The 15,419-nt window shown below is 37.4% G+C and overlaps 1 protein-coding gene across 2 annotated transcripts; it reads left to right on the top strand.

Moving 5' to 3' along the window:
• Positions 1-1,437: 1,437 nt before the first annotated feature.
• On the top strand, positions 1,438-12,117 carry TYRP1 (tyrosinase related protein 1). Of its 2 annotated transcripts, XM_030466743.1 has the most exons (9): positions 1,438-1,565; positions 1,599-1,620; positions 2,116-2,590; positions 5,366-5,688; positions 6,852-7,056; positions 7,985-8,152; positions 9,664-9,843; positions 11,135-11,281; positions 11,831-12,046. In XM_030466743.1, exons 3-9 carry the CDS (start codon positions 2,209-2,211, stop codon positions 12,034-12,036), a joined length of 1,611 nt encoding a protein of 536 aa, XP_030322603.1. In that variant the 5' UTR covers positions 1,438-1,565; positions 1,599-1,620; positions 2,116-2,208; the 3' UTR covers positions 12,037-12,046. The 2 variants fall into 2 exon arrangements, with proteins under 2 accessions (XP_030322603.1, XP_030322604.1); XM_030466744.1 differs by having other exon boundaries at positions 1,558-1,600; positions 11,831-12,117.
• The last annotated feature ends 3,302 nt before the right edge of the window (positions 12,118-15,419 follow it).

Here is a 15,419-nt window from a genome sequence, read left to right as displayed (position 1 = left end):
ATACCTCGAAACTATTCAGCAATATTTCCAGAGAACTTCTGGAGGCAAAGAAAGGAATAATCCTCAGCTGTGCATCTCTGCTGAACAGAATTTTGTCTGCTGAACAAAATGTACAGGTGCCAGCTATGCGGAAGGCTTACAAAAGGTATACACAGTGTTCACCAGTTTTAGGCAATCTTAAGTCAGTATATCTTTGCTCTTTTTTACCGGGACTTTGTCTAAGGAGCAGGATTTATCCCTTGTAAGCTTATTACGAATTTGCTGTATTTGCTAAATATTCATAGCTAAAACCTGAATGCTTCTTTGATCTGGGAGTTCTTTTCAGATAATTTTTTTATTATTATTTGCTCTGGTTTACCTTCTGATGTGATAACAGTGAATGTGTGTCACATGTTTCCCAACAGACATGTTCAAAGACAAAAGGTTTAAGCTTGGAAAGAAGCAAGATATGGAACAAGCCAGTAAAGGAGAGAAAATAGGCTCAAATGGAAAATAAAATGAAAGACAGAAAAGGAAAGAGTTTCACTCAAGGATTATCAAATACTCCAGTCTGCAATTGGAGAATGTTGTAACATGTTTTTTTACAAGATACAGATGGCAAAGTTCACTGCTGTGGTCTACAGTAGATTGGCAAAAATAAATGTAAAAAAAGCTACTTCTGTGGCCTGCCAGAACTGGGTACACTCTCACATTTTGACTTGCATGTAGAGAAGCAGCAGTAGGTAATATATTTTCTGCTCGATGTCATTTACACTGTGGTTGAACCTTTTCCCAGAAAACTTGTTAATGTGTTGTCTTGGTGCCAGTTACAATGTCTCTTGACAAACATCTCCACACCACTGAAAGCTATCCTTACTTATAAATCATAAAAAGATTAAGTGTTTAAATAAGGCCAGTTTTGCCCAGTGGAAATACTCCTTGCAAAAAGTAGAAAAAAATTTTGTTCATTTCAGAGACTGTTCTCCTCTATTTCTCTGTTTCATTATCCATTATGGCACCTGCTCAGAATTTAGCATTTCGGTATACTTCAATTTGATCATTGACTTTTTCTTTGAAAGTTATGAAAATAAATAGTTAAACTGAAAGCTGTAAGTTTAAGATTGGAGTGTTTAATTTTCTAAATAACATATCTTTGTAACTTATTTCGGCGTGATCTTGAAAATGCCACTTGAAGATTTTTTAATTTTTTTTAAATGTCTTTTAAATGTGAATTTCCCCAGTGTTCTTTGTCTGTTTTCAAGTGAGCCTTTCTTTGCAATTAATAAAAAAAAAAAAAAGACTAAAAAAAACCCCTAAAAAAAAATCTTCAGTTGTTCTGTTTTGAATTCAAGTATTTGTCTCTGACCTTTGCTGAAACTTGTAAAATCACAAGGAGATAAGCATGAAAGAAATCATGTGCTGCTCAAGTACTTAAAGTCCAGTGAAATGCACTGAAGTAGAAAGGGGATTAATAGAAGAAGGAGGGTGAGGCCAAGCCATACTCTGTTGGCAGAAGGATTAGTAAGCAGACTGAACCAAGAGAGAAATTAACAGTGCTTATTTCAAGCTAGACACAGCTGTAGGTTGTGCAGAGATAGAACAGGATCTCGGCAGAAGAGAGGTACCAGAAAGAGAGAACAGGTACAAAGCATGAAGTGTTGTAGCTTCACTTTCTGGTGGAGCTACCATTAAAGATCAGTAAGGGAACACAGAAGGGAACTACTGAATATAGAGAATAAGATACACAAGTTGAATGAAGAAAAGAAAGACATGAATGGGTGGGGTAGTGGGAAAGTTAGAAAAAAAAAAGTTTCAAAAACCTTTAGACAGGTATTAGCATTTTGTGGCAGTGAAGTAAATCTGGCTGTCAGGTGTACATCCAGAAAGTGTATTTGGGAAGCACTTAAAAGTCAGTGAACAAGCATAGCTCTAGGCAGTTATTATCATTTCTGCAGATAATGGGAGAATAGAAGAACATTAGTGTCTGTAGTCAAAGTTGTTTGCTTTTCCAGTTACAGTACCAAAGTGCAGGGTTTGAGGTGCTTTCTGTTGTGGAAGAAATAGCCTGGAGGTTTGTATCCCTTGTTTTTATTCTTCTTTCTTTCTCTCTCTCTCTCTCTCTCTGTCTCTCTATAGAGGGAGCTGGTTGTCCCACCACACGAGAGGAGAACCCAGCGTTTGTGGACCTGCTGGCTCTTGCAAGGAGCCAGCTCTGCTGGATCCACAGCCATGCAGCTCCCCATGCTGCTGCTCCTTTCCCTGCCACCACTTCTCAGTGTGCTTGGCCAAGCTGGAGCTCAGTTCCCTCGCCAGTGTGCTACCGTCGAGTCGCTGAGGAGTGGCGTGTGTTGCCCAGACTATTTCCCTGTGTTTGGGCCAGGTACTGACCGCTGTGGTATGTCCACGGGGAGGGGACGGTGCGTACAGGTGACTGTTGATTTGCGACCCCACGGCCCTCAGTACATCCACGATGGGCGGGATGACCGCGAGCAATGGCCCATCCGCTTCTTCAACCAAACCTGTCGGTGCAACGGCAACTTCTCTGGTTTTAACTGTGGGTCATGTCGCCCCGGATGGACTGGACCTACCTGTAGCCAACCAATAAGTATAGGTAAGAAAACCAGAAATCTGCCTCCGGGTGGTGCTTGCTTTGAAATGTACTTTGCCTGTCTGTTTGCTTTAAAAATACAAAATGCTCCTTATATTTATGTAGCAAATGTACTTTTCCCTAAGATTTGGGTGAAACCAGAATTCATCTTCTGATCCTGTGTTCAGATCTCTCAGAGAGCAGCCTATAGCTGCCTGTGTTCAGCTTGTATACCAGACACCTACATTTACTGCCCAATAAAAGGAAGAAGCCAAACCTGTAGTCTGTGCAGGATTAGGATCAGGTACAGAACAGAACCTTGAAGGTAAAAAAAGTGAAATTTCTAGAATTATTTAAGAGTAAAATAATACATGTATACATCTATTCCTGCTGGCATGTCTGGGAATAATACATATCTAGAGAGCATGCTTAATACCTTGTGACTACTTTAAGTGCAACAGCAGTTCTTTTTATTCAAAACCCCTTAATATATTCAAAACTACATACCTGGCCTTGTAAGTTTTTACTTACCTAGCTGCTATCAATGTCCTTAAAAGCCTTAACTCGTAACTATGAACTGTTCAGATGAATCACCACAGGGACTTGTGGGCCTTTCTATGAGTTGTCCTGTTTCAGTTTAGTCCAGAATATCGGTAAATAAGGGTCTAAAAAATTTTGAAAAAGTTATGAAATCGCTTTTGGGATGTGAAAAATGTGGAATGTTGTAGGACAACTGAAAAATATGAGTAAATGGGAACAGATACTGGTCTCAAGTCAAAACCACCTGAATGAACAAGATTTCAGTCTTCATTAGTGAATATTTAAATATGTTCTGGAAATCCTGTAAAACCCACAATCTCACAAATGACTGAGGGGTTCTGTTGACATGAGAAACAACAGGTCTCTAGCACAGGTGTCTTTGCAGAAACAGAAATCACCACTGCCATTATTCTTACCAGTTGGAAATGCTTCATGAACACAAGTGTATGTTCCAGCAAGGGTTAACAAAGGACTGCTTACCAGTTCCAAATCTTAACAAAAATATTCCTTAAAGACAACTTATCCAGGGCTTTGTAAAATACTCTAGGAACTTATTCAGCCTTTGAACTCCAAGAAGCATACTAGATAGCAGTAAGCATGGCTCATGAATCGAATCTGACAAGCTAGGTTGCACCCTCTGATGCTCTGGTCTGTTCTCATTAACAATGAAAATAACTCTGAAAAATTAACAAGAAATAAAAGTTAACACACACAAACTTAACCAGATAAATCTGGAGATAGGGAAAAAAAAAAAAAAAAGCAGCTTGAGCTGATTTCTAGGGTATACAAGACCATTTTTTACTTTTCTCATTTATCAAATCCTTTACAACTCAAGATAATGCTAAGCAAATCAGATTTATCTCACATGAAAACATGAGTTGAAATACGGGAAATAGGTTCTTATTATGCTTTAAGTTTCCACATGGAGGTCACCTCTTTTGTCCATCCACAGAACTGGCCCCAGCTGCTCAAACTTCAGAAATAATTGCTAGACTAGTGTTGGCACACCCATATAACATAGCTGCCAAATGCTGTTTGGTGCCCTCATGTTTTCTAAATTCACACCTAACTTTAATAATAGTGCTATTTTTTATTGTGGTTCAAGCACATATTTTGGAAAATTAAAAGGTTAAGATACCTATGTAACTCAAAATTAGATGCATATTTTTAGTGCACTACTTAAAATCAACAACTAAACACCCTTCAATAACCAGGCCTAGCAAATCAGTGCAGTTCTGCAATAGAGAAAAACATTTTACAGGATATAGAGTCCTTGGATGAAACTCATGCTTCATAGAAATAGTACTAAAAACTTCAATGAAGCCAAAATATCCAGCATTTAATCAACTTCCTACACTGAAGTGTAATTCACTTTTACTCTTCATATTGATTTATGCTGAAGACCTATTGCCTCTCATATCAACATAGTCTATCCCTCATCTGAACAATTATGGATTTTACAGTATTTTTATAATGAAAAGGAGTGCATGTTGAAGAATAGCTTTGAGGACTTCTACTTGTGCCTTTGTTTAAATCTAGTCTGAAACCTTCTCAGTCCAGGTAAAAGAGTCCTAGACTGGGACTGATGGGATGTGGATTCTGTTCCTCTTACTTATATACTAGTATTTCAGTAAGTTATTTTTCTTTCTCATTTGTGGACAATGGAATTTTTAAAAGGAATGGGATTTTTAAAAGGTTTTGAGATACACTGCTAAAAAGAACCAGTATCTAGTAGTTGTTAATAATAGCAGGTAATGACACTAAAGAGAGATGTTGAACTGTGTAGAATTCACAGTTCAGTGGTGAATCTACCATTTTTCCTATAGATGTGGAAGCATAAACAATGTACAACACTAAGTTTCAAGCAGCAGAGCTTCTGATTATTATAAATCTATACACAGAATTCTTTTCTTGTATAGCATTACCACAGGAAACCTTAAGTATATTGGATGAATTTCTGAAAGGTTTGTGTGACAAAAAACTGTCTTTGTAATTTCTCTGACAGGACAGAAGGATAATCCGTGAGAATACTTCTAAAAGCATTAAAACCACAAGGTGTGGGTTTTTATTTGGCTCAGTCCTTCTGATAATAAATTACATTTCCTATTCATGCTCATTATTCTCTGAATTGCACAAATAAAAGATGGATGAATGCTTGAAGAAAAAGGGACCAAGGCAGAATTATTAGTAGCTAATAACTTAGAGACTAGACTTTAATGTCTAATACTTTAGTAACTTTCATCTTCTGTATTCTCACAGTCAGGAGGAATCTTTTGGAACTGAGTGCAGAAGAAAGGAGGCGTTTTGTGAATGCCTTGCACCAAGCCAAGGTGACAACCCATCCTGACATTGTTATTGCCATACGAAGACGTGAGGAAATATTTGGACCAGATGGCAACACACCACAATTCCAGAATATCTCCATTTATAATTACTTTGTGTGGTCTCATTACTATTCTGTCAGGAAAACTTTCCTTGGTCGAGGGCAGCAGAGTTTTGGAGGAATTGATTTTTCCCATGAGGGACCAGCTTTTGTCACTTGGCATAGGTACCACCTACTTCAGCTTGAAAGAGACATACAGGTGAGGTTCACGGTTAATATTAAGCCATGCATTCATGCTGTGTTTTGTACAATTAATGAACTTCTCCCCATATTCCAGTAGGCAAAAATGATAGCAGCTCTTTCTATGCACTGAATTAATTCTTCTACAGCAGTAACTTAAGGTATACTAAACTTAACAGAATGAATTCAGATTTTAGATGCTATTATAGAGATGCTAAGATTAATATTCCAATCAGAGTAATGGAAAACATAAAATATCTTTAATAGATGTAGATTCTAGATTTAGCTACAGAATGCACTTTATTAGACCAGTAGAAGTTATTGGTCAGTGTTATTTTTACCATCAAAACCCTGATTCTTGACTAAGACTAATCAAAGTAGCAGAACTTCTACAAAAAAGTATTGCAGAAGTGGATTTGGGATCCAGAATCACATTTTATTTGTTCAGTTACTGCAACTGATCAGGCAAATCATTTCAAGTGTTTTTCAAAATCACTCTGCATCAGGCTGAGGCACAAACTCCCTTCAAAAACTCACATTTGATATAAGTGGCATTTCATTAGTTGAAAGTCCTGAGGAGTTCTAGCACTCCATGATTTAATATATATTTCTCTTTATGTTAATAAATTTGACAATTATTTAAGCTGGTTTGACCAGACATCACATCCTGGTATATATATGAAGCCAGGACACACCCCAGAATTGTTGAAGTCCAACTCGGCACAAATCAGTAAGAATTTGAAAGGCCAGTCCCTCTTTTCCTTACTTTTCCATCTGCTCAGCTGTTCCACGTAGTCATAGTTATGCTGGGTGCTACAAACACTGCTGTTGTTAACAGGCCATTAATAAAGTTTGGAAAAATGGAGTATCAGTATTAAATGATGTTTCTTAGTACTCACAATATGGTTCCATGGAAGAGGTACTGTTTTATTAAAAAGGGAGATTCATGACTCATTTCAATAGTCCAAGTATTCATTCTGTTGAACAAAAGTATCAATTTTAAAAACTACCAAAATTTTTACATAGATTTCATAGATTTTCCATAGATTTCCTCTCCTCCATGAGGCTGGACTCTGACATGTTACAAAATTGCACTTGACTCCTTTTTTTGCATTCTTCTAGCAGTAAATATTTTAACTATATGGAGCACACATGTATTAACACCATATTTATGTGGTTTAGAACATGCTGCAGGACCCCACTTTTGGACTGCCCTACTGGAACTTTGCAACAGGACAAAACACCTGTGATATCTGCTCTGATGACATGATGGGAGCTAGAAGCAATTTTAATGCCTCTCTTATCAGCCAGAACTCAATCTTCGCACAGTGGAGAGTACTATGTGAAAGCGTAGAAGACTATGAAACTTTGGGAACCATCTGCAACAGTAAGCATGACTGCTGTCAGATATGTGGAGGGAAAATCTTTGTAATAATGAATAAATATAATACTTTAAACTGCAATGGCTTTTCCCAGTCAAAGCATTTTAAAGTATTTTTAAATATTCTTCAGTCTTCTGAGATAGTAGTTACTTATCATCTATCCTGCACAGGGCAACAAGCAATTCAAAATTTGTTTAGAAGCTTGTAAGAGAGGAAGAGCTAAATGCTTTCACTTGTCTTTTTACACAGTATCTATTAATCTCCTGCACCTTAAATGTTTAAATCTGGCAGTGTCATTTCTTAACTGAAGTTAATTTTTCTTCTCACTACTACATTTATCACCTTCATGGTGCTCTGCTCCAAAAAAGAACATCTAACAAACCTGATGTTAACTGTGTGAAGCATGTTTTGAATGTAAAAATACTAAATCCTAACACATCTCAGCTACAAGAACTAAAAATCCCCAGCAAGATTCTTGTATAATCATCAACTTCAAGACACAACTCAGCATCTTCATAAGAATTAGGGTAAAACAGAAGAAAAAACCAAAAAGTCAGGTTAGTCACATTTACAACTATAGTTCTTTCCCTACATGGCATATCAGGATATCATAAAAAGATTTTTCTTAAGTATCATCAAGAAATCACATCGAGAAACTATAGAAAATTGTCCCAAATACTTATTGAACTACAAATTTCAGTAAAATGCTTCCTTAAATAAACAAATAAATACACAAAGGATACACATGACCTCACGAAGATTCAGTTTCTTTGCCTGATACAAGGAACTGATGTGATAAGTCAGTTTAAGTGCAATTTACAAAGGTTTTTTGGTTTGTTTTTTTATTTTTCCCATGGTTCAGTCATTAGAAGAATGCACTCTGTGGCCTATTGTTTAGCACCAGTATTTTTCTTCTCTCCTCTCCACCCCCAGGCACAGAGGGGGGTCCCATCCGAAGAAATCCTGCAGGAAATGTTGCACGGCCTATGGTACAGCGTCTTCCAGAGCCTGAAGATGTTGCTCAGTGTCTGGAAGTTGATATATTTGATACACCTCCTTTCTATTCCAATTCAACCGACAGTTTCCGTAACACAGTAGAAGGTAAACATGCCAAGTAAAAGGATGTGGAACAGCTCCATTTAAGTCAAGGAAGTATGTTGGAAGTATGAGTTTGGAGACAGTCTATTGTATGCTAAGAACACCTTGTTCATAGTATTAGCTTAATTTTAAGTGGAAATAAGATCTAGGCAAGTTAATTTATAGCTTGTGTCAATTATTTGGGTCTGTAGAAGCCTCAAATGTCTGTCATTGGCATACTAAAACAGAAACTAGATGAGACCAGGTCCTTGCAACCTAGTAGTCAATTGCAGTTACTGAAAACAGACAGTCCTTACCCACAGATCCATTCAGCTGCATGCTTAAATGAAGCAAACAAATGCTCCTTACTCTTGTATCTGATTTAACAAACTAAAGAAAGCAAAAGAAATTTTAAGCCCTGGTAGTACTTAATGGAAAGGTATTGAGGTAGTAGTTAAGGACTGGGTACATGATTTACAGCTAGACCCTTCTCTCTGGGTTGTATTACTCTGTTCTCTAAGCTTCACATGTTTAAAAGGAAATTTTCAGTCACTGGCATCTGAGCACACATGCCTCCCAACACATAAACTAGCTTAAATATTTTTCTGTGCTGTTCAGCCACTATCCTGCCAACTGCTTCTGCACTTCAGTAATTTTTAACTGAAAAGACTAGGATTCATGAGAAAAAAATTATCAAGTGACAGTTTGGATCCCTTCCAGACCCCTGTAGATGCCCTGGCTTTTTTGAAGAGGCATAATTCCAATGTCAGGAAGGATCTGCTCCATTTTCTTTCTCTTGGAGATCAAAACCAAGGATCTGCACCAACCTCTTAAGTATATATTAAAGTTTTGGAAGGTTAACGCTTTTGACAAATGGGATACCAATATCTACGTAATTAAGCATGGCTTTAGTCCATTAACTGTACAGAACTCGCCCCACAAAGTCTGGCCAGAGCTGGAAAATATCGCAAGTTTTCATGATGCTTCACATCCTGACATCTGGCATGAGGGGTACCAAGAGCTGGGCATTAACCGAGTTACACAAGGTATCTTCATTTTAAAAACAGACAATGTGAAGCTTTCTGAGATATGCTTGATGTAAACATGGAAATGATGTGTGGAAATCTATCAGCTGGCTCATTAGGATAGATTGCAACATATACATGTACATTTAAGTTACCAGTTAGAAAATATATGCAACTATTTCAGTTACGTTGAAAGCTAAGAAGGTCCCAAATAGAAACCTTTATTTTCACACTATAATGTGGTTTGTCTTGGTCATTTTTGCATTAGATCCTAGCAGCTTTGCAAACCACATTCTCAGCATTCTTTTGTAAAGTCTATTTTAGCCTGAAAATTATGCACACTAGGGACATTTCTCAAATGCCAGTAGGTAATTAGCCACCCATTTATGTTAAGCAGGACAACACAACAACATCACTGCTTTTCTGAGAAAAAGAAGTATTCATCTGGGACTGCAGCTACCAAACAAAATATTCACTGGTAATTTTTTCTTTCTTTGTTTGCATATTCAGGGTACAGTGATCCTTCAGGGAAATATGACCCAGCCGTTCGAAGTCTTCATAATTTGGCTCATCTATTTTTGAATGGGACAGGAGGACAAACTCATTTGTCACCAAATGATCCCATTTTTGTCCTCCTGCACACTTTTACAGATGCTGTTTTTGATGAGTGGCTGAGAAGGCATTCTGCAGGTAAGATTTGCTCATGGACAGAGGCGGAATGGTTGGTTGTCAGTCCTGGTAGTTGCAGGAGTTCAGCTCCTTCTTGTGGGTTAGGAGTGAGGACTGGAATCTCAGAGTTAGTATACAGTTAGTATATATTATATAAAGATAATATAACAAGAAGCAAACTCCTGTCCTCACCCTGCTGACATAATTTTCAAACCATTGTCTCTGAAGGGATTTGGCCAGAGATACCAGACACAATTTTAAAAAAAAATTTTAAAATTGTCTTTGCAGAGCAAAGATACTATAGCCATGGAATATCCAGATACTTCACAGACATCGCATCACTGTGTTGAGTAAACATCTGTTTCTTCCTGTCAAAAAAGACCAGATGCCACGTACACCCTCATGATTAATTTTTGACCACCTTTGTGATTTACTACCTGCATGCCATAACCATTTCCATAACCTTTCAAGCGATGGTCTTTATTGCTGCCCTTGCTTCTTTAACTTAAGGGATAGGGGAGGAAGTGAAAGAGAGAGAGGAAGAAAGGACAGAAGGAAGTAACCAAAAGGAAGAAAAGAAAGAGATTAAGAAGGAAGGAGACTGGCATCAGTGAACTGGGGAGAGAATTCAGCATAACTTTAATGTCTTTGCATCAGTATGAATAATGCAGCCACTGTGTTCTCCCTAGGACAAGCCACCCTCCTCTTCCTTCTTCTGCAGAAGGCAGCTGCTGTTGCACAACTGAGACTTCTTTGTTCAGCTACCACAACCTATCTCATGTATTTTTCCCATGTCAACAAACAAAGAGCAATTCTATCCCCTGGTGGTACTTACATGATCTACCACAAGCTTTTGTATCATCAAGATTTTTTTTTTTTTCTTCAGCTGACTTACTCCTGATTTTCAATAGTTTGAAAAAAATTCCACTGGAGTTCATACCAGCTGCCCTCCTGAACTGCATGGCAGGACTTCATCACTGTTACAATGAGATAAAGATAGATTGTATCAAATAGGATACAATTTTCTCCCTTTGTTATGTGCAAAGAAATGAAAAAACTAACATAGTTTGCAAGTTTTACCACTTACTTGTGTTTTTTTTAAAAAGCAGAGATATCATTTGTGGACAGCACAGACCCCTCCATTCTGGATCTGTTATACTAAAAAACTAATCCTTCTTGATTAATATAGGTTAGGAACAAAAAAAAAGAAAATCAAGGTACCCACCCCTCATGGCACTGTTGGGGGAAAAAACAAATATTGCATATTGCTTTGATTTTATTTACAGAAGTGTGATTTGACTTTCAAATTTAGATGTCTCAACATATCCACTGGAGAATGCCCCTATTGGACATAACCGACAGTATAATATGGTGCCTTTCTGGCCTCCAGTTACCAATAATGAAATGTTTGTTACTGCACCAGAAAACCTGGGATACAGCTATGACGTCGAGTGGCCAGGTAAACTGTCCAACCTGGATGATTCCTCTTTTTTTCGCATCATGTCTTTCTCCATTAAGTTTATGCATCATCCAGGAAAGTTGGTTCAGATTTCACAAACAATAATTAATGCTTTCAGGTTTCTGTTTTCTTGCCTGGCTTTCTGAATCTGTTGCATTTGGGATTTAGTAGATCTAAGTAGATACTGGTGTTCCTGCATGAAGCTCCTACTATCCACTTCAGTTTTTGGAAACGTTATCATTTGGATCTAAACATTGCAGAATGTCATTATTCCCTTACTATATGCATTTAAAAAATCACTACAGAGAATGAAAATACCTCACAATCCAGATAGCATAAGAAAGGTCCAATACTGTTTTTAAAATGTAACAAGAGACTGAAATTCTTTGAAATTTTGGGACAACTGTGATCAACCAAACATTAAACTCATTCTACTTCACAACCCATCGAATAATGACAGATACTGAGCTTTGGTCTGTCCTAATGACATTTATTCGTATACTTGACATTAACTTTCAATTATTTTCCTTTTTGCTTTCCTTCCTGTAGGTCGGGCTCTCCGTGTCACAGAAATGATAACTATTGCAATAGTGACAGCACTGGTTCTTGTTGCCATTATCTTCGCTGCTGCTGCATGTATTGTACGTGTCAAGAAAAATAAAGATGACTTGCATCAGCCTCTCCTTACTGACCAGTATCAGCACTACTCAGATGATTATGATGGCATGTCGGCACCGAGCCAGTCTGTTGTTTGAAGAGATGGCACTTTTTTGCGTCTGACTGAAACTGTTTATTTTGCTGTATTTTATAAATGGTGGTTGGCCACCTGCTTTGAAATAAAGAGCATAAACTGTCAGCTGTCTTGATAGATTTACTTCAGGCTTTACCTTCTCTTTCATCATCCCTCAGCATCAATAAATCATCTTTGCAATGCTAATTCTGTGTTGATTTTAATAGAATTCCACTAACTCTTCCCACCTCACCTGCAAGACTTTCTCATGTATATTTCTGTAAAATCTGGTAAAAATTAGTTAACTTTCTGACAGCCAATGTCAGCTGACTTCACTTAATCTATACACCCAGAATTCTTTTACAAAGTACTTTTGTGAAAAGATAAAGTCTAGAATGAGAGAGAAGCAGAATCCAACCTACAAGTAGGCACCTTGGCCAGGCATGTGGAAATGTGTTACGAACTAGCCAATGTGCCAGGCAGGGAGCTACAAGGAAATTTTGAGGGCAACAGTATTTTTGAAATCCAGCTTTATTCACAGAATATAGTTTTGTTCCTTTTGATGCTTTCAGGTGGATCTGTGAAATGAGATGCACTACCAAGAAAACACTTCAGCTGTATGTTCAAACACAGCTGTCTGAAGGGGCTATCCATTTGAAAAGACATCTGGCAGCAGCCTTCATTCTATTTTGATTTTAATCTTTCACCCTCTCACTCCCTTTCTCTCTCCCTCCCACTATCCACATGGCAGGGCATTCTCCCTAGAAATAAGAGACCTTGCTTCAGTTCTCTCCTGTAGGTTTTTAAATCCATGTCCCTTGTACTTTGAAGGACAAAGTAAAAGGACGTAGACATTATGCTGTAGGATAGCCTCAGAAAAACAACCATATAAAACTGCTGTTGAATTTGTTCCAGATGAGCCAGTAGAATACCAACAACTTGACACCTGCCTTTACAGCCTGAGGTATGGCTTGAGGTATCTGGCTTCAAAACTTTCCTCCTCTCTCTCATCATAACTGAATACCAATACATCACCTGACTGTCCTCCTGTGATGTCTCATTGAATCTAAATTAGCAGTCATTAGTTCATACAGAGATGTTCCTGGGTTCAAACTACTGAACCCTACATCATGTACTCAACCCTCTAATTGTCAAACGATAAAGTCAAGCTGCTTCTTGCCGCTCTGTCTGACAGCTTCAAGAGAAGTGGAAAGAAATCTGGATTGAGCTCCTTCAGTCTGAGGGAGCTCTTCTAGAAGTTATAAAGGAAAAGCAAGGGTTATTTATTTCCTCCTAGCCATGCCTTCTACAGGCAGTGGCTTCAGTACCAGGTGTGGTTAAAGCACACTTACTCAGTTTTAAGGAGATGTGTCATTTATACATTAAAAATTATGTAAACCGGCGGATAAGTACTCTTGGCTAGGCAAGTGGAAGATTGCTTATCATCTTAACCCATTTTACCAAGCATGAGGCGTGGACAATAACAAAACTGTGCATACATAACTCATATTTAGGAAGAAAACTGCCTGCTACTTACAGATGCCACTCAAAGGAGAAGGAAGCAAGGCAGATTTTTATAACTGCTCTTAAAAAAGAAATGGAACAGCAAGCACAGCAATTACAAGGGAAAGAAAACTGAAGAATGGAAGAATGGTATGTGTGACACATTTTTTTATTAGAGACTCACAAGTCTTTCTTTCTTTGGTCACTATTTGCAGTATGCTGAATTATGCCTAACGTGGAGAAAAAGTTATTGCCATTCATTGAAGTTGCTTGGTATTTGTTTCTGAGCTCATCTGAAGGGGGAAAATAGTTTCAGGTTTAAAATCTTAAATGGCCAGCTTATATGAAAATTAAGAAAAATAAACAAACATCATAAAACTGTGTGATGACTACAGGCTTTCACTTACTATGCAGAGCCAAAAAGAAGTAGCATAAGTCTAGAGGTGAAGAAAAGGAAGTGCAAAAGTGCAAAAAGGTGCTGAGAAATCCTGGGTGCAGCAATTATGAAATATGTGATGTCATTTGTCTCCATGACTTTTGCTCCGTATTCTCTACATGAACGCTTATTCATATCAGGGTTGTATAATGCAGCTGTAAAGGATATCTGCAAATTATGAGAAAATATAGCTAAATTCATGTTGAACTGATAACAAAGGTACAAGGAACTATGACATAGGTAGCAAAAGTTGGCACCACGAAGGAAAAACTGAAAGGAGCCACGGATTGGATATAAGCAGAGATCCTTTCAGCGTTGTCAGATGAAAACTCTCACACAAATTATAACTGTCCAATTTATGTAAAATTTGGAGACTGCTGAATAAATACTGGTAATGATGCTAATAAAATCAAAGCCCGGGGATTTAACTGGTGATAGACCCTTATTCCTCAACTAGGTATTGGCCTAATATTGTTACTGTTTTGACTTAGATTGTATTGACTGCATAAGTAAAAAAAACCAAAAAAACAAACAGAAATCTTCTTAGTTGTCTAGAAGTATTGGCTTTCTCTAAGTTTGGCTCTTTAATTATGTTCCTCTTATAAAAAGCAAGTCAATAGGCAGTAACTAATACATTCAAGCAATGACTCAGTATTGCAAATTCTGTCCACACAATATTAAATGAATAGAGATTTTGGGAATATACAAGATAGATTAATAATTTTAGAAATTAAATCAGCAAAAGCTTTATTTCACCTTAGCAAATATTGGAAAGAAATTTTTTACCATATAAATGAAAATGCAATAAATACAGAATAAAGATTGCATTATGCCTATGCATTTTTCTATGTCAGTCATAGCCTACCTCTGTTTTCCATCAGATAAACTATGCTGATCTTGTACATAAAGATTTAAACACTTGTGAAGTGTTTCTATTCCTACCTGCAGAATTTTCCAATAAGGAATAAAAAGGAATTGCAAACAAGCTTGTAACAGGAAATCTTATGCTACCAATGTGACACTAATGTGAAAACAGAAAAGGCAGCTGTTCATATGGTGTAGCATAGTTCAATAATTGTACAGTATATCCTGGAAGTTTAAAATATTCTTTATATTGCCTGCCTACAATAAAGCCAGAATTTGGGAAAGATGTCCCATGTGAACTCATATTTCAACATGAAAGAAAGATTTTGAAGGGTAAATCTAAATCTAAGGGTAAATCTGAAAAATCTAGAGGAAGATGGTGGGTTATCAGGCTGTCCAGTTTATTTCCTCTTAATGTGGGGCACTGGAGTCATAATTTGCACAAACACCTGGTTAGGACACAAAGCTTAACAATTCTTGTAATTTACACATTTCTAACCCCAGAAGTTTCATCTCTCCTATGTGTGGATGAGCTAAGCAAGGCTAGTTAATAATGGCTTTATGGTGACAAAGAATTGGAATGACTCCCAAAATGAGATTTATTG

This window comes from Calypte anna, chromosome Z (genome assembly GCF_003957555.1).
Source record: "Calypte anna isolate BGI_N300 chromosome Z, bCalAnn1_v1.p, whole genome shotgun sequence".
Taxonomy (NCBI): Eukaryota; Metazoa; Chordata; class Aves; order Apodiformes; family Trochilidae; genus Calypte; species Calypte anna.
This window is presented reverse-complemented; position numbering and strand designations above follow the sequence as displayed.

What these genes read in the sequence shown, in the direction of transcription:
- TYRP1 (XM_030466744.1), top strand. Translation starts at nt 2,209, where the DNA reads ATGCAGCTCCCCATGCTGCTGCTCCTTTCCCTGCCACCACTTCTCAGT. An exon ending in GCTGAGAAGGCATTCTGCAG is followed by an intron (nt 9,844 to 11,134) that starts GTAAGATTTGCT and finishes TTTCAAATTTAG; the next exon opens with ATGTCTCAACATATCCACTG. An exon ending in CTATGACGTCGAGTGGCCAG is followed by an intron (nt 11,282 to 11,830) that starts GTAAACTGTCCA and finishes TCCTTCCTGTAG; the next exon opens with GTCGGGCTCTCCGTGTCACA.